The 15,328-nt window shown below is 42.7% G+C and overlaps 1 protein-coding gene across 1 annotated transcript in view; it reads right to left on the bottom strand.

Moving 5' to 3' along the window:
* ESR1 (estrogen receptor 1) overlaps positions 1-15,328 on the bottom strand; it is a 387,555-nt gene that overhangs the window by 129,431 nt on the left and 242,796 nt on the right. Inside the window, 3 exon segments of the mRNA XM_058289585.2 lie at positions 11,027-11,153; positions 11,155-11,202; positions 11,204-11,339. Of these exon segments, the coding sequence (XP_058145568.2) occupies positions 11,027-11,153; positions 11,155-11,202; positions 11,204-11,339 (311 nt within the window).

Raw genomic sequence — 15,328 nt, 5'->3', positions numbered from 1 at the left:
ATAACCCACTGAATGGACTGGGGGAGAGTGTAAACTACAATGTGAACTATAATCCATATGGTGCAGCAGTGCTCCAAGATGTATTCACCAAATCCAATGAATGGGCCACAATGATGAAAGAGGTTATTGATGTGGGAAGAGTAGGGGGGGTTGTGGGGTATATGGAAACCTCTTATATTTTTTAATGTAACTTTTTTTGTGATTTTTTTTTTTAATTAAAAAAATTTTTTTTTAATCTAAATGTTTGGTTGGACAAATGACCTCAGAATTCAGTATCCTTTTTATCTATTTAATTTCTTTTTAGACATGTGATGTCTATTTCCCTTATTTCATACATCATACATAATCTACCACCCTTTTAAATATATGGCTCTTGTGATATATTTTAAGTGCAGTTATAGCTAATCAAATCAGCACTTAGTTAACTTGTCTCATGATAACTACTTATCCCATTTGTCAATCATGCTCACACTAAAGTCACTGACACAGAGGTCTGTTAATTGGCAAGCATCAATATTAAAGATATATAAGTAGGTATATTAGTCAGCCAAAGGAGTGCCGATACAAAATACCAGAAATCTGTTGGCTTTTATAAAGGGTAATTATTTGGGGTAGAAGCTCACAGTTACCAGGCCATAAAACAAGTTACTTTCCTCACCAAAGTCTGTTGCCACATGTTGGAGCAAGATGGTTGCCCACATCTGCCAGGGTTCAGGTTTCCTGGGTTCCTCTCTTCCAGGGGCTTGTTCCTCTCTGGGCTCAGCTGCTCTGTTCTCTCCACAAGGCCAGCTATACATTATCAGGCGAACGGCTCATCTCTCTTCCCAGGGCCTCTGCTGTGTGTAATGGAAACTTCTCTCCTTCCTCACACATCTGCTTCTCTGTGTGTTTACTTCCCAGGCTCCAAGATCTAAACTCCAGAAACTGCCTTGTCTCTTTCTCCATGAGTCCCTGCCCACCAAGGGGAGGGGACTCAACGTCCTACTGTCATGGCCCAATCAAAGCCTTAATCATAAAGTAAGAGTGAAACCTCTGACTCCAAGAAAATCTAATGTACCCAGAGGAAAAAACCAATTTACAAAATTAATCCAATCTCTATTTTTGGAATTCATATATAATACCACACTGCTACAGTAGGTATCTCTGATTTTAGGAGATGGGAGACACATGTTCTGATACAAATTTATAAGACACTAATTGATGATGTGATTACATCATCATACATATTTATAAACCTTTTACATATTTACAAACCTTTTAAATTTTAAAACTTTCATAACAGTCTTGGTGGAGTTTCCTGCTCCCACAGATACAATATAAAGAGAGCACTGGTCCAGATCACAGAGTGGGGGAATATCAAGATCAACCCAGAGAGGGAGACTACATTTTTCAGTTTTTATCTCTGGATTGGGGACAGCAATCAAGAAAAACCAAATTGGATTGTGTTCTGTTTCTGCCTTATTGATGCAAGAAGAAACATACCGACTTGAACGCGTGTTTTGGAAAACATCTTTCAACAGCTCAAGGCCTTGAATGAGTTTTTGAATTCACAACATTTATCTCATAGTTTTCAAATATGCATTTCAAATGTCCTAAGTAGACTTAGGCAAACATCTTGACCAGGTAAAAAGGACCAAATCTTAGGATGTGACATGCTATTCGATGAAGAGACACTTGAACAGTTTCCAAAGAAGAGAACTGTCCACCATTTTGTTGAATTTTGTGTTCATGAGATAGACACATAATAAACACAGGCTCTACTACAAAGAGAAACTTTAATTCTCTCTAGAGAAGGGCACCTCCACCATTTTACTAAATGTTACCTGTGTCTAGCAAGCACACTTCTACTTTTCAAATTATTGGGTTATGGGTCCCACTAGGTACAACCAAGAGAGAAATTCTGGAGCAAAAGGGTGAGGCCACCTGCTTCTTAAACTAAATGAGGATGAATTGGGCTCAAGAATTTTGAAACAGAACTTGAATTTTAACGCATCGAGCAATTTACTTTTAAGGGAGAATATTCCTAAGAGAAGTACCCATCCGAAGTCGAAGACAGCATGGAACTGTCCAGTAACCAAGGCAACAGAATTGAAACCCAAGAGTCCTTGGAACAAGGGTTTCCCAACCTGGAACAGTTAATTCAGTCACTTATCTTCTGGAAGGAAATGAACCTGACACCAAGCAGCTTGAGGCGACTCAGGTGAGATTAAAAACTTAAACATCAACAACCCAAGGTTGTGTCTACTGCACTGCTGATATCAAAATACCATACGCCATAATAGGGCTTCAGCCAGCACTTTTTTCACTTTGCCATCATCGGAGCCACCCCAGAAGTGCAGAGCAGGCACCTGACTTCCTAACGACTTACTCTTCCAGCGATGAGTCACCTCAGGAGATCCATTACACAGTCTGCTCTGGGAAATAAAGTGTTTGATTTAGAGAAAAGGAATGCATAGCTAGGTGATGCGTCTACTAGAATAGTTTTCGGTCTGCTTCCACATTTAATCACTTGCTTGAGGCAGCAGCTTTATTTTTCATGCCAGCAAGAGAGATGACTACATTGAGTATTTGAGAGCTAAGGGTGGCATAAGGAGAGAGAAGTAATAATTGTACCAAAAAATGCACAGTCAGCTTAGACTGCAGTCGAATATAAATACTATGTGTCAACGAAATGATTCGAACTCCCTGGTTCCTGTGAAAGAAAGCGATGACATAGTGGTGGCAGGATCCAGTTGCAAATTTAATCAGTATGCTTTCGCTAGAAAGTTATTGATTATATCGAGAGTCATATAGGAAGTGGATGGATTCTTGCCTTTGAATTCTACCCCACCAATAACAATCTTTCTGAATTCTCACTGTCCTGCAGCTTCACTTACTTAGAGTTCATGGGACCATTACAGATTTCCTCTCCTTTTTCATTTTTCCAGTCTTGAGCCCTTCAAGAAAACTAACATCTTATGTCACTGAGGTGTAACCCCCACTGGATGGCAGGGATGTTCAAACTTAGAAATGGCCATTTGGACTTAGAGCATAGGATGGTCAAATCCACGACGTCAAAACATACCACTAGTGAGGATAAGTAGATTTCTAGATACAAAACAAATGAAGCCAGAAAGATCAAGAACAGTCATGCCAGAAAGTTTGCCAACAAGTGCCTTGAAGAAACTATCCAATTTTAGGGCGATTCTATGCATTCAGCTTTACTGCAGTCCATCCATATGGCCATTATGCTCAGAAATCTCAATTTGTAAAAAAAAAATCACATTTGAATAAAAAGGAGAACAATTGTTTTGTCAAAGCATGCTCACTTTCCACGAGTCCCTACCATAGGGGTCATTGCAATAAAAGATGCCTTCACTACAATTGAAATAATATCCAGTTAAAATAAATTCATTTTTGCCCATATGTAACATTTAAGAAACATGTCTGTGGCTTGATGGAAGTTACACTCAGATTTTAGAAACTCTTCTCCATTCACAAAGTCCTTTAAACAAACAGAAACCCTGCCAACAAAAATTATTCATCTTTCTATTTCAAAGAAGAAATCCAAACGTAGTATAAATGAATCATCCAGCAACAAATCTGCCAGGAGGGAAATAAGAGAATAGCTGAAGAACGCTTTCAGTGTTTCAGACCCCAGTTGATTTTCTTCAGGTCTATACTGAACTGGAAGATACTCAAGTATACTGTGTCAAAGACTGGTTATCCTCTGATGGCAAACTCAAGTCACAATTATCTTGGTTAAAGGAGAAGGTTCAGAAAGGAAGTAGAAGTTGAGATGCCCCTTCCGTGGGAGGGGGGAGGAGCATGGAATTTGAACAGAATGAGGGGGTGTAGGCATTCAAGCAAAAGAAAAATAAACACACTGAGTGAGGGGAGAATGACAGGGCTAAGGTTAGGGTAAGGGCATTGTCTGACTTTAGCACATCATGTTGAAAAGCAGAACTCAAATCAGATGGGAGAGAGTGTATTGGTCAACAGCCCTTCTACAAAGGTGCTGCCCAAGGATAATTTAGGATTAGGCATTTTGAGAATAGAATGCCTTTTAACTCTCAGGCTTTAGGGGACATCACTATTTATCTGGTTATAATAAGGTCCCACTGCCAAATTTTTAATTGGGCGTTTCACCGTTGTGAAATGGTGACTTAGGGAAATTAATCTGGCAGTGATGAGTAGGAACGAATTGAAGGGAGGAGGAGCTGGAGCCAACAAAAAGAGCAATTAGGAGGATGTAAGAGTAATTCAGTCTTGGGGGGAAATGAGGACGTGGGGCTGACTGGTGGTCTTGGAACAGAGAAGACGCGCAAATCCAGAGATACTGACGAGGAACGACAGACGGCGCGTGGGGAGGAAGGGTCAGGCACAAAGCTGATGCCACAGTCCAACAAGGAAGAGTGGGGGCGCCCCCCTGGGAAAGAGAGAGGCCCGGGAGCCACAGAGCCTGCGGGCAGAGAAAGGCAAGAATGGCTCACTCTGCCGCAGACACACTGGTGACGCTGGGACATCCAACTCTTGTCCTGCGGACAACCGAAAGAGGGCCCTCAAGGGGGGTGGGAGCTAGAGAAAGAAATTTGGAAGTCAGGACCGTAAACAGTCGTGGTTCTGAGTGGACTGTACAAGTTGGTAAGAAGCAGCAGGCAGCCTCAGGGCCGACCCAAGCACTAGAGGGTTTGGGGACACCAACCGGAGATGGAAACCGAGAAGGGAAGCTGGTCCATGCTTCTTTCATTATCATATTAAAGTAGTGAAAAACAACAATAATAATCATAATAAAAACAACAACAACACCAATAATAATAAAACAGAAAAAAAATTTTTAAAGAGGAAAAAAGGAAAAAAACAAATGGTGATTCGCCTGATTACCTTTTATTAGCACTGATCTTTTCAGCATCAATTCTCACATCCTTGTGTTTCTTATATGGAAAGTTATTAAATGTATCCACACAGGACAGACCAATCCCATCACAGGTTCAATATAAATGAAGCAAAATGTATAACTTGCAAGTAAAGAACATATTTCCTTTCTACTTTTGATTTTGGAATTGTGAAAAATAGCTACACATGGGAGCCAGTGGGCCATACCCATCACCTTACTGAGTTAGATCTTCCCCAAGAGTCAGCTTGGAAGGTCCACTTGAAGCGATGCCTTTAAAATGCTTCCACAGGAGGCTCTTCAATAAATGGTATTGAAACAACTGAGCAGCCACCTGCTCAGAGCCCCATCTCAAGCTGTCCACCAGGATAAATCAAAATGGAGCAAAGATGTAGAGGCCAAAGGGGCAACTCATAAAAAGTACCAGATGAAAATAGCCTGGAGTAGGTTAACATTTTTTACAAGGTATTTACCAGGTAGACACGCAGCCATGTTCAAGTTTTAAATCTACTTCAAAGCCAGAAGTTCAGTGAACCCCCTCGGCTGGGCAGGGGAGAGAACACATGAGAGTAAATGATTAACCGAGCCTACACTGGAGAAGCCAAACATCCCTCTTTAAATCAATAGGTCCTCCAAAATGCAAGCCCATTTTACTGTCCACACACTCCAACAGGAACATGTGGGCTTTTCGCCCAGAGAGGGGCATTCTCCATTCCAAGCCCTGCAGAGCTACCAGAGCCACAGGCCAACACTCTTCACGGGGGGCCAGCACCCACCTGGCATCACCGGCCACTGGGTTCAAGATCAGGGTCCTCACCCAGACTTGCTGAAATAGCGAGGAGGTGGGTGGGCAGAGAGGCCCCGGTGGGGCATTTTCGTCAGGTGCCTCTCAAGTTGAGAGGCTTACAAAAGGCTTACAATGATCAGGGCCAACAAGCGTTCAAAGGAAATCATGGAAGCAGACGTCCTCCCTGGGTTTCCTCCAGAGCCTTTCCAGAAGCAAAGGAAAGTGGTCAGGATCAGCATGGACTTCAGAGACCCCCTCCTCGCAGCCCAGAAGGGCTGCTGCCATCCAGCGGGTAATGCCAACCCAGCTCAGGGACCCTCATTCTAGGATGGTTGCAAATCTAAGCTGCCAAGTTTACCCTTAAACACGTCTGTCACCTTTTCCAGGAGGCTGCCTAATCCTCCCCACCCCATCATCCCTCACGGCTGTGCCCAGACCAGCAGCTGGCTGGTTGGATGATAGGGAGTCCGAGTACTGGGTAGGCTTGCCCAGCCCCTGTGGCCCCTCCAAAATCTCCTGGAATAGAATGTGCTCCCGGAGGATGTGCCCAGCTCCGAGAACAAGGCATGGTGGCCTCTTCCTGGCCCTGTGTCCCTACCCACTTGAAGTTTTAAGTTACATTCGCTCAGCGAAACCAACTTGAGGAGAGCCAACGGAACCCTCTGCAAGTTCCAAGCTCAGGCTTTGGGCGGTCTCTGCGCAGCGGTCTGTCCCCTACAAGAGGGAGGGTGGAGACGAGCATCTCACTTGAGGTAGCTGCCAAAGAGATGTCAGAACAACAGACAGACTTGGGGAGAAGTTTGTTTGTTTGTTTGTTTGTTTGAAAATAGGGTAACACCACACCTTCCAAGAGAAGTTTTAGTTTACGGAAAAACTGGGATCTAACAAGATTCAGACGTTTCTGAGAATTAGGAGTTTGCAAAGCCACGTTTCCCTCATGTGTTTATTTACTCCTTCAACAAGCATTTCCTGAGCTCAGTCCCTGGCCGGTTTGAACCATGAGGGGGAATATTAGAGTCAGGAAAGAAGAGGCCTTGAGCCCTGGGATTTGCTCAACCTCACATCCCTCGGGGGCAGCCCAAGAAGCTTCAGGAAAGGAGGGCTTGGGCCTGGTGGGAGCCAGAGAAAGCGGGATCCTCTTCTCCTGGGCCAGAAAGGAGCAAAGAGGAAGCCAAAGCAAAATGGCGGCCGGCAGGCCTCAGACTCTTCTGGCATGCTGAGAGCAACCCAGACGGGAGAGGGGAAAGAGAAAAGGTCCCCTCGTTGGCCCCTAGAAGGAATGAGGAAGTGGTTGAAATGGAGTGTTTCCCACAGAGGGAGGCTTGGCAGCCACTCTGCCTGTATTTATTTCCCCCTCCTGGGCTGTGTCCCAAGCCACCCCTCCCAGGGGTGCTCGGTGGTTGGGGAAGCTGCTGGGCCTCCAGTTATCAGTCTTTAAAAGGCGACGGTTGATCCAGGCCCAGCGATTTACTCGAATAGGCATTAAATATATACAACTAGAACGTAAATCTGAAGTATGAAATTGCTCTTGAGATATGTAAAATTACAGTGGATTTGGGAAAAGCTGGATTCTTTAAGAAATCCAAGGGACGCCTTGGTGACATGATGCAAGCATCTCTGGGAAAAATCAGACGTACCTCCTTAACACTGAAACGAAGGACCAACTGCTCAAAAATGCAACTGAGTGCAATGAAATGAAAAGTATAACTAAAAATATGATTGATTTTTTTTTTCTTTTTTTGACTGTCAGCTCAATGATGTCAAATTTTTTGACTAGTTTAGCCACAGGCAAGAAATAGTAAACTAAGATTTAATAATGTAACTCTTAAAAACGAAATCTCCAACCGTGTATATATAATGTAAAGTACCTTTAGAAACTAACAAATTTCAGAATATATAAGAAAGAGAAACGCCTTCTACAGAGCTCAATATCAAAAAGCAGATATGTAACACAGGTTATAAAAATGCCTCACTTTTCGGTACTGGGTACATAGGTTTTATCATTCTTGTTGTCACTATTGTTTTTTTTTAATTGTGGAGGGAAAAAAAAAGTCTTAATGTCATCTTTAGCCAAGGCTAATATAAATACCCTTCAGATTGGAACTTGTCCATCACACTTGCACGACGGATTTTATCCTAATCCTCTTCACATCTTGACTCTGAGTAGAGCAATAAGTCAAAAAATATGCTCCAGAGGTTAAGAGAAAGGAAAATTCAATTTATAATCATCAATATTTTATAATTCTGACAATAGCGAAAAAATACTTGTAGAGCTAAAATGGTCCAAGATATTATTTTTTTTATTAAAATTTATCATTAAAAATGAAGTCATTTTCTAACTTTTGTTATACTGATAGCCGTTCTGGGATTATCCAAATGTCCCATGATGTTTTTGTATCATTTTGCTAATTCCAGATATTTCTAGAACAGGTTTTGTTGATATACATCTTAGTAATGGTGCTTTCCATCCTTTTGCTAGTTAAATCACTAATATTAATATTATTATTCCCTAACTTTACTACAGAAATGTAAAATGGACTATATTAGATTTTCAGTGTGGGCTTTTTTTTTTTTTTTTGAGTGACAAATGGTATTTGGATATATTAAAGCTTTTAAAAATGTAGCTTTAGCAATTTCTCTGCATCTTCAGTTTTACCAGAAGACTTTTTTTTCCTATCATTTTTCATCCTTTTAAAATCAATGACTATTTTAATTTTCTGTTTGGTCAGATAGTAGCTATTGATTTGTAACAGCTATATTCTAATGGTACACACACATACACACATGCATATATATGTATTTTTTTTTCACTTTCACCTTTAAAATTCTTTTTTGAAAAAATCATCAACTAACAAGATACAGTCTATTGCAAGGGTTCTGGACTCATGGATCTTTTAAAATAATATAATCAAGTTATGGAGTGGCTTAGCCAAGTATCTCTCCTTCCATAAATTGATTAAGTTCTGGGTTCAACAATGGAGTGGCTAGGGATGAGCATAAGATTTCCTTCCCTTGGTTTCTGTCTTTATTTTATTTCTAAATTCAGAATATTATCACCATGAATTCTTTATCCATTGGTAATATGTTTGAATGTAAGTCCAGCTATTTCAAATGCCCTTCAAATTTGTAAAATTATAAAATATGATGAATATCTACGGATAAACATGAAAAAAATGTATATACTGGGTGTACCAGTGCTCTTGGAGTTAGTATTTCCAAATATCAGTAGGGAAAATATATGTTTAGAAGACAACAGAACGTAGCAGCCAAGAATTGGCTCTCAGGGATAGGGCCATTCATTTTGCTTTCTTTTGTCCTGTTTTTCTTCTTCTCCCAAAGAATTTTTTCCAAGGCAATAACATAAAAAGATAAGGGTAAAACTCACAGCCACACTACTGTTAGCTTCCAATATTTGCTTCGCATGGATCTGCTACATGTGAGAATGCTATGATAGCCGGGCGCTCAAACTGAGTGCGAATTCCAAAGACCGCCAGGAGTTTTGATTTGCCATCTGGACTCACTCTGAAAATCTAAACTTGCTTATTGGACACCAATGCCTCTATGTAACCATCTAAACGGATGCCCGCTATTGAGTTCAGATGACAACACTGTTGATTCCTAATGCAAAGGACCCTCTATTTACACGGTGATACAGGTGAACACATGTAAGGCCCGACTTAGGTGACTCAAGAAATGCAAGCAACAGTCTCCACATTTATTAAGCACGATGAAAAAATTATTCTATGCTTCAAAATTAATAATTAATTTCATCTATTAAAAGAAACCCAAAGAGAAAAAGTCTATTAAATCCATCAGACATCTAATCTATGGTTTGGCTTCCTCTTTCCTTGGCTCCTCTATGTTAGCTCATGAATGGACATGTTGAGTGGGGTATGGAAGAGGGTTGATTTCCTAGGCTTGTTCCTATGAGAAATAACTACAGTTCTTCTCCCTGCACAAGAGCAAACAGTCAAGTTTTACAGGAACACCCACTCTGAGTGAATCAACTGAAGGACCAAAGCGTCACTGGAGCCACCGCATCTTTCTCCTTGAGGCCTGAGAAGCTAATTTGTTTTTCTATACTCTATCTCTTTCTCCTAAAATATAAGTGGGAGTGAATAAATAATTGGTGCGCAATAAAGAAACCTCTTATTATCTCCCCATAAAAATCTTAAAAGATTTTTAAGACGAAATCGTTCATTAATAATTGAGGCGTTTTGAACATAGGTGCTATATATTTAAAAAGACTGTAGAGTATAAATATTCTGAGTGTGAAAAATTTCTGAGACCAGAAGCATGCAATATGGAATACCTTTGATTACATAGTGCCCACCACACAAATTTTCGATGAAGAAAATGAATTAAAAATAAATCAATGAAAAGATCAAACAATCCAAGTGTCCATCAACGAATGAATGAGCAAAATGTGGTGCACACACCCAATGGAGTATTACTTGTGCATAAGAAAGAAGGAAGCTCTGAGACATGCTACAGCGTGGAAGGACCTTGAAAGCACTATGCTCGGTGACAGAAGCAAGTGACTAATGATATCACTTACAAGAGATGACTAGAAATTGCAGAGATAGGAAGCAGATTAGAGTTTACCCGGGAATGGGGAGAGGAAGTGGGGGGATGTGCGATTGGAAGTATAAATAAAATATAAATTTCTAATTTATAGCATTGCTGATTTCCATGGTGTGTATACCTACATAGTGAGGGAAGGGAAGGGAACGGAAGGGAAGGGAAGGGAAGGGAAGGGAAGGGAAGGGAAGGGAAGGGAAGGGAAGGGTAAGGGAAGGGAAGGGAAGGGAAGGGGAAGGGAAGGGAAGGGAAGGGAAGGGAAGGGAAGGGAAGGGAAGGGAAGGGAAGGGAAGGGAAGGGAAGGGGAAGGGAAGGGAAGGGAAGGGAAGGGGAAGGGAAGGGAAGGGAAGGGAAGGGAAGGGGGAAGGGAAGGGAAGGGAAGGGAAGGGAAGGGAAGGGAAGGAAGGGAAGGGAAGGAAGGGAAGGGAAGGGAAGGGAAGGAAGGGAAGGGAAGGGAAGGGAAGGGAAGGGAAGGAAGGGAAGGGAAGGGAAGGGAAGGGAAGGGAAGGGAAGGAAGGAAGGGAAGGAAGGGAAGGGAAGGGAAGGGAAGGGAAGGGAAGGGAAGGGAAGCAGACTAGCCAGGTTAAGGATTGTAATCTTCTAGATTTTGATTTTTGTTTTAATTTCCTAATTTTTCAGGAGAATTACAGTGTATTAACCAATCCTGGTGTAGCCTGGAAACCAGTCAGATACCACAGTACCACGTCCCGCTCTTTCTCCATGACATGAGCCAGTTCATGAAACCTCTGGCCCCTAACACAGACGGCGAAGCCCAGCGCCCTTACCTGGCACCCTCTTGGCCCAGTTGATCATGTGCACGAGCTCGCGGTCGGCCAGGTTGGTCAGGAGGCCCATCATGGAGGCCTCGCTGAAGGGCCTGGTGGGGTCGTACTCCGAGTAGATGATGGGGGGGCTCGGCGTCCAGCAGCGCACTGACCATCTGGTCGGCCGTCAGGGACAAGGGCCGGCTGTTTCTTCTTGGTGTGCTTGATCACGAGGGGGCTCGGCCAGAGGCTGGCGGCCCTCGCGCCCCCGGAGGGCCCCGCCTCGCCCCTGCCTCCCCCATCCTCTCTCTGGCGCTTGTGTTTCAACATTCTCCTCCTCGTCGTCTTTGCGAATCCCTGAGGACACAGAAAAGAAAATAGTCTTATTTCTTCTGATATGAACCTTCATATCAAAACCTTCCACACCAATAGCCCTATATGTTTTTATTTTTTATTTTCATTTTTTGCCCTATATTTAAAGAAATGCTTCGGGGCACAGGTCATGCTGGTAAGTGTTTGACCACCAGCTCTCTCTGAGGGGAAAACAGGCCTGTTCTTCTTTTTTTTAATCCCCCCGCCATGACTTTTTTGCATGCTGTCTGCTCTCTGTGTCCATTTCGCTGTACGATCTTCTGTGTCTGTATTTATTTATTTTCCCCTCCCCCCTTGCAGCTTGCTTGCTGTCTGCTCTCTGTGTTCATTCGCTGCCGGCTCCTCCGTGTTCTTGCTTGTCTCCCTTCTTTTTGTTGCATCACCTTACTGAGCTGGCTCCCTGAGGCGCTTGGGGGCTGGGCGGTGCTCCACAGCGCGCGGGTGAGCCTGCCCTCACAAGGAGGCCCCGGGACGCGAAACCCAGGGCCTCCCATATGGTAGACGGGAGCTCATCTGATTGAGCCACAGCCGCTCCCCCCCTTTTTTTTCTTTGGAGGTATCAGGGAATGAACCCAGGATCTCATACATGGGAAGCAGGTGCTCAACCACTTGAGCTACCCCCACTCCCTAGTAATGTTTTTAATATTTGCCAATTTCCTTGGTGTATATATCTCTCCCCATGGCCCATTTCAAACTCCCTGTCATCGCTCAGCATAAAGGACAACCTGGAAATTTAATAGGCAATGTGAGTATGTATAAGCCAACTCTGGCACGCCACTGCTTACAAGTGTGTTTGTGTAAAACATGCTATAAAAAAGAAACAGAACTCATAACAATTAGCTCTTCTTGATATCTGGCTTCACATCAAAGATCACTCCTGTGATGAATATTCTGTTAATAATCAATTTTAAAAATCAACCTTTTTTTAAGCATTCTATAACCCTCCTTATCACCCCAGTTGAGCCTTTAATGGAAGACACAGATGAAAAAGGATGTGCCCAAGATACATCTTTGAGCTTATGGACCCAGGAGGCTCTCCTAGGTGGCACTCGTCTGGGAATTGAGCCAAGTCCCTCAAGAAGTTTAATGGATTTTAAACGTTTCACGGCGTGTTTTACTTTTCCTAAAATAAAAGTTTGAAAAGCAGTTGAAAATAATTCTCCTCCTAAAGCTTTACCTAGCTGTGATTCTCACAAACTAAATGAAGGGGGTGATAGAATCTTGTTTGCAGCGACTCTTTTAGGTTTCTGCTTAGCAGCTTAGGTGGCAGCAGGCCAGGCTGGGGTGCCAAACTGTACGAGCAGAAATAAATATTTTCGAATGACAAAAATTAACACATGTGTCTATATTTTTAAAAATATATATATTAACCTCTCTAAAATGTGTCAGACAGCAACCGTTCTTAGAATTATTTGAAGAAAGTATATATTTTTGTAAAAAGTTAAATTTTAATATTAAAGCCTGGAGAAGCAAATCCTCTTCCTAACATATCATTTATGCTAGCAAGCCATAGACAGTGAATAACTGTCACAATATTGCTTGATTTTGTTCTAATTTGTCAAGGTATTTGGAGAAATGTGTGATTCTGAATTGTTTATGTATTCATTTTTCTCTCGTAGGTCTTGGATATATTGTATTAGAGGACACAAGTAATAAAATGAAGCCACAGATCCCTCCTATTTACTCAGTATTAAACCTTTAATTATTAAACATTAATGCTCAGTATTACACACTTCTCAGACCTCTAGGATAAGTAATGATAATAATAAAGATGATTATTATTATTAAAACTCATTGAAGGGAGCAGGCGTAGCTCAGTGTTGAATGCTTGCTTCCCATGTACAAGGTTCTGGGTTCAATTCCCTGTACCACCAAAAGAAAATCCAAAAAACTCATCGATAACTTACCATGCATTTTAAATACCTTACATATCTTGACTAATTTAGTGCTCACAATAACCTTGTAAGATAAATCCCCATATTGGAAAATTGTCGCTTGGAGAGGTTAAGAACTGGTCCAAGGTCATTCACTATCAAGTGTGACTCCAGAACTTGGCTCTGAAATGCGGCCATTTTTTTCCAGTTAACAGATATTCTGAATTTTATGCATTGACATAGGTATGAAGTTGACAGGCTTGTGAACAGGTAGATATACACAGTTCAGATGGGGAGGACAGTGGTATTTGGCTGGTCACAACAATTAATTGGCACATGTGCCAATGGAATGAGACTATCTGGAACAAGCGAGATGACAGTCCCACTCTCCTCTCGGCTTATCAGAGCATACATGGAGTACCATACTCATTGCAGGACGCTGTATTGTGAGACGCATAAAAGCCAAATAATCCTGTTCAGAGCAGAGGAAACAGGATGATGAAGAGCCCTGAGTTCAGGTTATGTGCAAAACAACAGAGGAACGAAGAGTGTTTAGCCTAGAGAAAGGAAGACTTAGAGGAAACATGATGAGTTCTCCCTCCTATAAGACAGAGGTGTTGGGAAACGGACTTTGGCCCAGTGGTTAGGGCGTCCGTCTACCATATGGGAGGTCTGCGGTTCAAACCCTGGGCCTCCTTGACCCGTGTGGAGCTGGCCATGCGCAGTGCTGATGCGCACAGGGAGTGCCGTGCCACGCAAGGGTGTCCCCCGCGTGGGGGAGCCCCACGCGCAAGGAGTGCGCCCGTGAGGAAAGCCGCCCAGCGTGAAAAGAAAGAGCAGCCTGCCCAGGAATGGCGCCGCCCACACTTCCCGTGCCGCTGACGACAACAGAAGCGGGCAAAGAAACAAGACGCAGCAAATAGACACCAAGAACAGACAACCAAGGGAGGGGGGGAATTAAATAAATAAATAAATCTTTAAAAAAAAAAAAAAAAGACAGAGGTGACTTGCTCTTTATGTGTCCAAAGGGTTTAAAAAAACCAAAGTGTGGAAACTACTAAGGATAGTTATGCTTCATTTAAGGAAGCTGTTTTCAAAACAGCAGACAACAAAGAGAAGAGCTACCACCATAGTAAACGATGAGTTGGCTCACTGGAGGTTCGTTTTGAAGTAGGGCCTAGATGAAGACTTCACAGGAAGGGTTCAATTATCCATAAAGATTTGCACTAGACACCCTTCAGCATAGCTTTTGATCTTGAGATTGCATGATTCTATGATGGTCCATCTAGAACGTAAAAAATGTACGGATGCTAGCCTCAGGTGAAAAACAGGTAAAGGAGATCAAAAATAAAGAACTCCTTTCGATTGACACTTTGTAGGAAATTCTGAAATCATCATTTGGGGAGGATAAATTCTCATTGGCATTTACCTACTCTGGGTGTAGACTGGGGTAAAAAAATGGGAAGCACCGCATGCGTTTTTCTTGGGTGTAAGTCTATTACTCAAATACCATTTAGTCTCCAACTCCAGAACTTTAGAGAGACCTAGAGGAGCTCACGGGAAAGTTGCAGTAACAGTTAATTTCTTTTACCATCAGATGCCTTGATTTGGACATGTTCACAGTTTTGGAACTAAAAGCTTTTACCCTAATAAAATTCCCATTATAACAGCCCGTCCAGGGCTGCAGAGTAAGCAGACGCATGCAGCAGGCCGGTGGGTCCAGGAGTCCCCCCTATCTCCCGAGGCCCCCTCTGTGTGGCCCTCGGACCTGTGGCCACTGGCAACAAAGGGCGGCTGAACAGGGAGCCGGGCCAAAGTAGTAGACCAGGAGCCACTATGGAGCTGCCCAGTTCCCCCACGAGCATCTGTGGGACCCAGCTGGCCCCAGAGTCCAAGTTCCAGCAGGCCCGGCAAGAGCAGTGGCATGCTGTTTTCTAAAAAAGTTTCTCCACATCAATGATACAGTTTCTTCCATTGCTAGAGTCACAGTAAGTCCATAGTAGAATACCAGTAAGTGGCCACTGGAGGTTCTGAAGGCAGGGAGTGGGAAAAACAGGTGTCACGTGGGGGCATTTTC

This window comes from Dasypus novemcinctus, chromosome 28, assembly GCF_030445035.2.
Source record: "Dasypus novemcinctus isolate mDasNov1 chromosome 28, mDasNov1.1.hap2, whole genome shotgun sequence".
NCBI lineage: Eukaryota > Metazoa > Chordata > Mammalia > Cingulata > Dasypodidae > Dasypus > Dasypus novemcinctus.
Note: the sequence above shows the minus strand (reverse complement) of the source record. Positions and strands in the feature narration are given on the sequence as shown.